The 10,500-nt window shown below is 43.6% G+C and overlaps 1 protein-coding gene across 1 annotated transcript in view; it reads left to right on the forward strand.

The window, feature by feature from the left end:
* Positions 1-10,500, forward strand: part of THBS4 (thrombospondin 4) — an 88,321-nt gene that overhangs the window by 55,759 nt on the left and 22,062 nt on the right. Inside the window, exons 10-15 of the mRNA XM_006889852.1 lie at positions 379-534; positions 3,222-3,326; positions 3,986-4,093; positions 4,408-4,567; positions 6,327-6,445; positions 7,301-7,353. Coding sequence (XP_006889914.1) covers positions 379-534; positions 3,222-3,326; positions 3,986-4,093; positions 4,408-4,567; positions 6,327-6,445; positions 7,301-7,353 — 701 coding nt within the window. The remainder of the gene's footprint in view (positions 1-378; positions 535-3,221; positions 3,327-3,985; positions 4,094-4,407; positions 4,568-6,326; positions 6,446-7,300; positions 7,354-10,500) is intronic.

A 10,500-nucleotide genomic window follows, 5' to 3' on the forward strand; every position in this document is an offset into this window, starting at 1 on the left:
AAATTTTTTTTAAATCAAATCATTCCCCTTAGCACAGAGTAGACCCTCTCACAGCATTTCATAGGATTCTCATTACTCATTGTAACTTTCAGCCCTTGATAGCATGCCTAATGGAACTGGCAAGTAAAAGTTGGTCCTTCATCCAACTTTCTGCATTCAAGTCCTGTTCCTTAATTGTCTACATCAACTGTCACAACTTCCACTCTGATTGTGTTATGAGCCATTATTTACTCCATCTTAGATGGTAACAGTGCTATAGAGGCAGGCATGGAGCTCACTCCCAGGATGATTGAGGACATACCAATGTAGACACAAGACCATTAGCTTTGTGCATTGTGTTGAGTACCTGGTTCATCCTGTTGCAATTGTTTCTTGCAGGGATCTTATCGCTGTGGACCTTGTAAGCCAGGGTACATTGGTGATCATACAAGAGGATGCAAAATGGAGAGAAACTGCCGAAATCCAGAAATGAACCCTTGCAGTGTGAACGCAGTGTGCATTGAAGAAAGGCGTCAAGGCGAGGTGTCATGCGTGGTAAATTGTTCACTCCCCTTGTCAGTTTTCTTCTTCCATTGTGAACACTCACACCCCTTGGTTCCCCCTTCCCTCAGAGTGGCAGTACAATATATGAAACCTTCGTGATCAAAGTGAGCACAGAATGTACTAGAACAGGCCAACTGAATTCAGGGGAGCCATCTGAAGTTCATCTAGTCATCAGCTGCCTCTTCTTTTCTACTTGATCACGGATTACCACTACTCACTTGGGCGCCTCAGTGGCAATTTTTCCAGATAGAGCCCTTGCTCCCAAACATCTTCCGAGGAAAAACCTGAGAAACGAGTTCTCAGGAAAATGAGGGATCCTCCATATCCTCCTCCTTCTACTGTCCTATCTGTTTGTATAACTTACTTGTGTATCTGTTGTCACTTCTAACTCACTTTCAGCTTAAAAATCTGGTTTAATATTATAGGGCGCAGACACAGTGGAGAGGTACTAGATTGCTTTAAACCCTCAGACATTACTCTTGTGTATTCTTCAGGGAAGTGAGAGGGAGTACATGAGGGTCATTTTCTGTGTCTACCTCCGCCAAGGTTCTTGGGAAAGTTTGGTGAATGTTCACTCTTAAGTGTTTCCCAACCCCACAGTCATATCTGTAGAGAGGGAGACAGGGAAGATTACAATGCAGTCTCAGACTGATGGTAGACCCTTTGTGAAGGAGGGGGCTCTTTCTGCCTTGTATTCTCTGAATTCTAGGTTCCACTTACTGCCACCAAGCCTCATCTTCCTCCTTTGCCATGGCTGATGACTTCAAATCACCAGCCTTTCAGTAAACAGCCAAGAATTGTAACCACTTCTCCACCAGTCTCTGATAAATCACTGGACTTCATTATTTAACTTCTCTTCACTTCTCATCTCCTCCATTCCCAGAAAGCCAGGTTCTCTACGATTCATAGGCTCATGGTGACAGAGTAGGTTCTGGGAGATTCTCCCTACTCTGCTTCATACTTCAAACTCAGCCTTCATTATGTGTATGCTTGTAAAATCTTCTACAACAGACATAAGGAAATGTTTTACAAATTCAAAAGAAATATATGTAATACTATCTGCTATCCCTGGAAAGCCAGATACTGTATAGCATGTCAAGATTAAGCAATGTGCCCTAAAAGAGGGTGAAATAAAATACAATTGCCCAAATGCTTGTAGATTAAGCATTTTAATTAAAGGAATAAAAGTCATGGAGAGGCAAATATATACAAATCCATATTTTCTTTGGACAAATTGGCCACCCCACTGGGATGGTGGATGATGGGGCTCTTAACATGTTTTTGAATTGGTAATAAGGCATAACAACAGATGGTAAAGGATTAATAAACCTCATGTGACGACTAAAATCATTAAATCTGCCAGAAAATGGCTCATTAAAAAGTCTTTGTTCCTAAAGGAACTTTTCCCTCATTAAATGAGTCAAGGACTGTACCTCATGACTGAGCTTTCCTGGCCTCTGAAAGAAATAGAAGGTGAGAGTGGGGGCGCTCGTGGAGAGGAGTGTCTTTGGTGTCCTATAAAACCTCTGATGATGGGGGCACCAGCAATTTAAAACCAGCAGCCAGCAGTCTTTAAGCTCTTTATTTTTATTAGAGAGGTCAGGAAATTTAACATCTACCCCTTTGTGAAACCAAGTTTCCCCTTGGAGCCTAGGATTTTGAAGTTCCGTCTTACATATTTTGGGCATGTGTCCAGGAGGGACCAGATCTTGGAGAAGGACATCATGCTTGGAAGGGTGGAGGGGCAGCACAGGAGAAGAATACCCTGGATAAGAGGGACTGATACATTTACTAGGGCAATGGGGGTAGGTGTGTTGGAGTCAGTCAGTGAGACTGGCTCAGGACAGGGCAGGCTTGAGAGCTATTATGCATAGGACACTGTGTACAATCACTCAGTGGCACCTAATAACAACAACTTTGCCCTGTAAATCCTCACACCTACCCTCCTCTTTCCTTTCACAGATCAACATCTCCTCACTTCTCTGTGTTCTTCTCTCATCTCCCATAGATTAGAGATTCTCATGTGATAATGTTACCCTGGGAAAAAAAGAAGATACCAAGCAATACATATTAGTGCATTATTAATTGTGAAAGAGGGAGCCCTGGTGGTACAGTAGGTTAAGAGTTGGCATGATAACAGAAAGGTCAGTAGTTCGAACACATGAGCTGATCCACTGGAGAAGAATGAGGTGTTCTGTGCCCATAGAAATTTACAGCTTCTGAAACCCTATGGAGTAATTCTACTCTGTTGTACAGGGCCACAATGAATGAAAACTGACTCAGCAGCAGTGGAGGTTTAGTTGAATTGTTTAAAAAGACAAGACGTAGAAAAGAATGTCTTTGTATTCCGTGGACCTTTTTAGAATATGTTTGAAAGCTTATATACATGAGGATCTATTGCCTGTGGCAAGGGGGAAGAATAAGAAGGAAAAGTTTTCAATGTGTGGAACTTCGCATTTTAAAAATTTTGAACTATGTGATGATTTTTTTTAATCAGTTTTTACTTATTTTAAACCATTTGACCAACTGCAAGTAATTTTAAAACCACATCCAATAAGGCTGTCTGGCACCTGGCCCTCCCTCTGGGGATACGCCACCACAATCAGTGACCCTTGTCAGCTGCCCCGCTCCCCACCAGACTCTGTTTCCCAGGCCTCTCATGGGTTTTCCATTCACAGTGTGGAGTCGGATGGGCTGGTGATGGTTATGTCTGTGGAAAAGACGTGGACATTGACAGTTACCCTGATGAAGAACTGCCGTGTTCTGCTATGAATTGCAAGAAGGTAAAGATAGGTTTAATACAAATAGACATGCAAATATAAAGTCCTTGGAGAGAGACATCATGCGGTGAAAGGCAGAGGGTCAGAGAAAAACAGGAAAGCCTCAAAGAGATGGACTCACATGGTGGCTACCACAGTGGGCATGAGTTGGCTAGAGAAGGAGACGTGGCAGGATAGGGCTAGTTCAGACACGCTCTTCACAGGGTTGCTATGAGTTGTTGTCAGCTTGACAGCACCGAACAATAACGTATAAAGTCAGGCAGCTAAAATCAGTCTTGAGGTGGTAATTGTTAGCTGTCATCAAGATGACCCCAGTTCAAGGCAAACCCGTATACAGTGGCTCATAGCATTGCTCTATTTTTTACTGTCTTCGTGATCAGCTGCAATTTAGACCATTGTGATCTGTAGAGTTGTCACTGGCTGATTTTCAGGAGTAGATTTCCAAGTCCTCGCCATCAACATCATAGTAACACACAAGCTTCCAGTGACATGGTCATGATCGTGCATGCGGTGCCCTGACTAGGAATTGAACTGGGGTCTACTGCATGGAAGGCAAGACTTCTCCCACTGAAAAGCCCATGGCTTCGTGTCGAGAGTAGCAATTCTTTCTGAATAAAAACACATGTAGGATGTCATTCTGACTTTTGTGAATTCCAACTTAGGACAACTGCAAATATGTGCCAAATTCTGGTCAAGAAGATGCAGACAGAGATGGCATTGGAGATGCCTGTGATGAAGACGCTGACGGAGATGGGATCCTGAACGAGCAGGTACCTGCGCTCCCAGGAGAGGCTTTGAATAGATGCATGCCAGCAAAGATGGAAGTAACCCTGTAATGCCAACTCTTGGCATTAATCCTCCCAAATGTTCATTTCCATATGTACATTCTCAGTGCACTACAACTTTTCATGCTAACAGTCACAAATGTTGAAAATATAAAAGTAGCAAACATGGTTCTCAAGATTTCTGACAACACGTAACGATTGAGGGGAGGAGGAGGATTGCCCAGTATCTGACACAGTGTCTGGCACAGGGGAGAGATTCGACAAGAGTCAGAATAAATGTGAGTCTTGTGATCTTTTAGGATAACTGTGTCCTGACTCACAATGTGGACCAGAGGAACAGTGATAAGGATATCTTTGGAGATGCTTGTGACAACTGCCAGACTGTCTTGAACAATGACCAGAAAGATACCGATGGGGACGGCAAAGGGGATGCCTGTGACGACGACATGGACGGAGATGGTCTGTTTGTCTGACTTTTTGTCTTCCGTTTGAGATTCTTCCATTTGGGATTCATCCATCCTTTGGTTCTCTCTTCCCTGACTCAGATTGGGATTCATCCATCCTTTGTCTCTCTGTTCCCTGACTCAGAGAACATTCTAGTTCTGGTTGTGTCATGCAGCCTATCTGATAGTCTCAGGATTCTATGGGAGGGGACTTCACAGACCATTCCCATAGATATTTCTGGAATGCTATAGTATTACCTGAAACTTAACATGGCATCAGATTGGGACTGTGTCTTTGTGAGACATTTGCCTTCCTATTCATTTATTTCCTAACTTTCACATCATCCTTTTCATATGTCCAAGACCCAGAAGTAGAAAATCAAGCTTTGTGTGGGAGGAAGGGGGGCAGCCTGCAGTCGAGTCAATTACAGACTACATCCCTGGGCCAGGTTCCTTCTGGAGAATCAGGCACCTCCAGGAAATGCAGACATGCCCTCACTGTTCTGGGGAGGAAATACGGAGGCAGGAGGGCCGCCGTGTTGTATAGCTCCACAGACCTCCACTCTAGAGACCTCTTAATAGGATCTCTGGGAATGGTGTATCACACTAACTCTGGAGTCCCATAGAGCTCTAGGGAAGGTGGTTTTCCTATATAGTGTCCATGATACATAGAAGATTATAATTATAATACAGATTATGAACATAGACTGGGCTCTAATGGTTCCTAAAAAAAAATCTTAACACATCACAGGACCTTCCTTGAAGCAAGATCACTTCAGAAACATCACACACACACACACCCTACCCCACAACATCCAAACTTGACCCATTGCTGTCAAGTTGATTCTTGCCCATGGCTACCCTGTGTGATACAGAGTAGAACTGCTCAAGGTTTTCTTGGCCATCATTTTTAAAGAAGCAGATTTCCACTTTCTTCCAAGGAGCCAGTGTTGTGTATCACCCCATAGCTGACCCTCCAGCGGATTCTCAAAGGCAGTTCATTGCACAGGAGGAGACTGCCCCTCCTTCTCCTGCAGCGCAGCTGGTAGATTCAAACCACCGTTCCTTTGTGTTGACAGCACAATTCTTTACCACTAAGCCACCAGAGCTTCCTAAGTGTGTTCAAACTACAACCTACCGGTAAGCAGCCAATAACAAACTGCCCTGAACCACTCAGAGACCTCCCAGAAAAGTCACATCTCCCTAAAATAGAACCCCGCTGCCTACAAGCCCTATTAATTATACAGATCCAGTCGTGTGCTGGTAAAACAGCTCTATGAAACAACCAAAAAATAGTATCCACCACAACATTTGTCAATTTCCCATAATAGCTGAGCTCAAGTCATCAATATGGTATGATTGAGTGAGGTATTGGGAAGAGACTTGCACAACAGGCTGTCATAAGCTGGTCCGGGCTGGTGCAAGAACATCATTGCCTTGAGCCTTGGGTTTCAGTCCCAGCTCTAACCTCCTCTGACTTCTCTAGACTCACCTCACTTCGCTATATGATCTCTTCTGGTTGCTAAGCTTTGATATCTTGGCCAAATTATAAATCAGTGGATAAATAACCTCAGAGAACTGTTAATCTTATAGACTATATCCTTGAAGTAAACCTCCAGAAAATTGCTACAGAAATATAGTGGTGATATGACTATGATCCCATCAGAAGCCCCTCACTACATCCCTGTGGACAGACCCAATGTACAAAGTCCTTGAAGTCAATGTCTTCCATACTGTGACAGCTACCTAAGCCAGGTTACCGTCCTTTCCTGCAGGAATCAAAAATATCCTGGACAATTGCCAAAGGGTTCCCAACCGTGACCAACAGGACAGGGATGGAGATGGAGTGGGGGATGCCTGTGACAGTTGTCCTGACATCAGCAACCCTAACCAGGTGAGGACAGAGGGGAGAGAAGACTCCAGGCTGAAGCTCCCTCTGTGAAGGCTACATTAACACCAACATCTAGAAAACACTGATTTCTCTGTTGCCACCACTGGCCTATGGAGCAGGGGAGGTGATGCTGTACACTGTGGGTGGGAGGAAACGGGCAGACCTTGGAAGTTGGGTTAGCATCACTGGCTGCAGACTGCCTATCAGTTCATGATACAAGCTTAACCATGCTCCAGACAGGTTCACTGGGCTGAAATGAAAACAAAACACGAACATCCACCATTTGTGGACTCACATCACTTTTTCCCCCCAAAACCCCTACACGGCCAGGTGTGGACATTTCAGATTAAGTTCAGTCAGTACCAGGTTGAGCTTCCTTTTTCACACCCCCTCACCACGGGGATAATTGGGGATGATGTGTCACTTATTTTTAAAGCCCTGAAAATCAGGAGTCATTGTTGCTCTTCATGACTCACCAACCCCAGTCTGGCTTATTTCCAGAACTCAGACGCAAAGCAAAATCGATTTGTCATGTCCCCATGCCCGCAACTGGCTCCCTTCCGACCCGTGCCAGGGTTCCGCGTCTCCACCTGCCGCAAAGCGACCCGGTATCCTTTCTCAATCAGCTCATCTGGTGTGTAGGCAGCCCAGCCATGCAGTTTGATATTTTAGAAGGCTTTTTTTGAAATTCAGCATTGTGCCTACACCAATATGGTGTTGCCCTTTTGCAGTTTTGCACCACCCAGTTTCAGAGAAATAATTCTTGAAATCCAACGATGATGGGCCAGGTCTGCCTTCTCTGGAACAGTCTATCTGTGCAAGCCCATGAATACATGTTATGCTCTGTTCTCTTTGCAGTCTGATGTGGATAATGATCTGATTGGGGACTCCTGTGACACCAATCAGGACAGGTATGGAATGTCTCCAAACTTCACAGGGACAGGTGGGAAAATCTCAAGAGAGCTGTCACTTGGAAAACTTTCTGCTGCGACCAGACCTTGATTTCTCAGGGTGGATTAAGTCAGTAGCTAGAATTCTCAGTCCTTCCTGAAAGTTCTGAGTGGCTGGTGATAGTATCAGAATGGGCCACAAGGTAATCTAGCAAATGATATTGGATTGTTGTTGTGTACCGTAGACTCAGAGCTGACCCTCCAATGGGTTTTCAGAAGAAGTTAATCACAAGGGAGGAAATTCCCCATCCTTCTCCCTAGGAGCAGCTGGTGGCCTCAAACTACATGCCTTTGGGATTGCAGTGCAGCTTCTTGCCACTAGAGATTGGATTAAAAGCATGTAAATATAGCACGATGCTTCAGAGACGAGTTTTTGAATGAAAGTGTGAGATATAAATCGCAGCTCTCTAACATCCTATTCTGCTTATTTTAGGCAAGTTTCCTAATTTTTCTGTGTCTCAATTTTCTCACCTATAAACTGAGAATCACAATATGATCTAGCTCATAAAACACTATTGTAAAGTAGAATTGAGTTATTCTGTGAAAAGCCCTTGTTAGAATTTCTCTTACCAAGTGGTGGTGGTTCTCGGCCATGGAGTCGGAGTCGGCGCATAGCTGACCCTCCAACAGGTTTTTGGAGGCTATAAATAGCACAGGAAAAGATTGTCCATCTTTCTCCCAAGGAGGCACTGGTGGATGGTGAATCCCAACCATCTGCCTTTGGTTTGGTAGTTCAACTCCTTACCCGCTAGGCCACCATAGTCCCCTGCTACCTAGGTAGCACTAAAAAAAAAAATTCTTTTTTTTAAAAGCTATTTTAGAGTATATTCTTTTAGCTCCAGAAAACTTCACAATCATCCCAAAACAGAAGGCTATCAGTTTGTTAGAGGAGCTCTGTCACTGCATTGTCCTTAGAAGTGTTTCCAGTTCCCCTTAGCCGAGTGGAATTGAACTATGCAAATGAATTTGTCAACCCTCCTAGCCCAGCATGGATGGGGTTCTGCATGAAAACACTAGAGGCTGTAGGAACATCACACACACACACACACACACACACACACACACACACACAAAACCACCAAACACGCAGACTTGTGCATGTCTGCCCTTGAAGCACCTGTGACCAAATTCTAAACTTTTCGTCTCCTTAGAATTCACATAGGGATATTCAGAATCAGGGTAATAGAAGGAAAGGATTTGAGATGGCAGAGAAGCAGGAAGAGATATGGATTTTCTTTAATACCTGCTTCATATGGTGCCCCGCTGACACCAGTTCTCAACTCAAGCCTTTCTCAAGGACAGTTCATATAAAACCCCAAGTGGTATTTACACATATTTTGAATTTTGCTCAGTGTCCTAACTTAGAAAGGCTATCATGACTAAACACAAACTCATTGCTGTTAGAATTGGAATCAATTCATAGCTGATGCCCCAGTGGGTTTTTAGGGGCTATAAATCACATGAGAAGAGATTGCCCATCACTCTCTCTCTCTCTCTGAGCAGCTGGTGGATTTGAACCATGTTTCTTTGGATTGGCAAACAACTCCTTACCTAACTAGGCCACCAGGGCAAAGTGAACTTAAATGTATTTCTCAGTTAATCTCATCTGTAAAGTTGTTGTTTTATGCACTATTGAGTCAGAAGCTGCCCCTCCAGTGGGTTTTCACAGGCAGCAAATTTCATGGGAGGAAATTGTTTATCTTTATTGCATGAAGTAGCTAGTGGATTCAAACATGAGTCTTTGGGTTGGCAGCACAACTCCTTCCCTCTAAGCCACCATAGCTCCCTGCAGAGTAGAGGTCAGTAAGTGCGTTTCATAGGTTTTGATAAAAATAAAAGATATTGTAGTTAAACTCCCAGCGAGTACTTCCAGAAAGTGGTGCTATGAACCATAATTATGGTAACAAGAAGGGCAGATCAGCAATAGACTCTGACGTAGGCTATCTCTCTCCCTTTCTGAATGGTAGAAGATGGGGCTGGTACACTGACAATTGCACTAAATGATGTACATCACTAATGTTTCCTGCCTCCGGTCACTGTGCACTCTGGTTACCACTTAGAGTCATTTCTAAACTACCTTAGCCCAGTAGTGTCTATGTATTTGCCTAAAATAAATGACTCACTCTGCTGCATTTTCATTCCCACAAACTTGAACCTTGGAGAGAAAGAAAGGAACTGCCTATTTTTTGCATTAAAAAAAATTATCTAGGACTGCATAGAATAACCATTGATGGAAGCAGCTCAATCTTCTGTTCTCGGAAAAAGCCCTGCAATGAACATGAGCAGTCCTCTGTTCTGAGCCACGTCATCTTCTGCTTCCCCATTTTGACCTAACTTTCCTTTCCTACCAGTCTGTCAAAAGAACAACAACAACAAAAAAACCCAAACAACCCTTTCTTAGAGATTTAGTTCAGCCAGAGTGAACCTTAGAGACACGAATGGTGAGACTTCATTTCACACACTCCAGGCATGTTTTCTGGGATGGCCAGTCCTTGGAAAAAGACATAATGCTTGGGAAGGAAGGTCAACAAAGGAGGGGAAGACCCTCAACAAGATGCTTGACACAAGAACTGTAACAGTGGGCTCAAGCACAGAGGAGATTGTGGGGATGGCACAGGATAGGAGCAGACACAGTTTGGATCTGTTATTAATAAGGTCTCTAAGAGTGGGAATTGACTCAATGGCACCCAACAACAGCATGCATTTAGGAAGGGTGACCTGAAGGATAAGGACTGATGCTTGCTTCCCTCCCACTCCTCAGCTTTGAAGGGTATATATAGGGCAGCTCCAGGTTCAGGACAGACTGAAGGCGGAAGCATGGAAGAAGAACTATCCAGAGGCATATCTACAGTAAAGAGCCCTGTGGTAGTGTTGTCCAAACGTCTGACACCCATCTCTTTGCATGTTTGACATAATACCAGCTCATAGATATAAGACAAGCTCATTAATCATTTACTCAACATATTATGGAACCATATGAAAATTACAAGTGCACCTTTCTTGGTACCTTTTCTGATGAAAATTGATCTATGAAATTGTGTTGTTGTTGTTGTTGTTGTTGTTATATGCCATCAATTTTTTTTCTATAATTATATTTTATTAATTTTC

Source organism: Elephantulus edwardii, unplaced genomic scaffold, assembly GCF_000299155.1.
Source record: "Elephantulus edwardii isolate Elephantulus edwardi_28Jun2011 unplaced genomic scaffold, EleEdw1.0 scaffold00082, whole genome shotgun sequence".
NCBI lineage: Eukaryota > Metazoa > Chordata > Mammalia > Macroscelidea > Macroscelididae > Elephantulus > Elephantulus edwardii.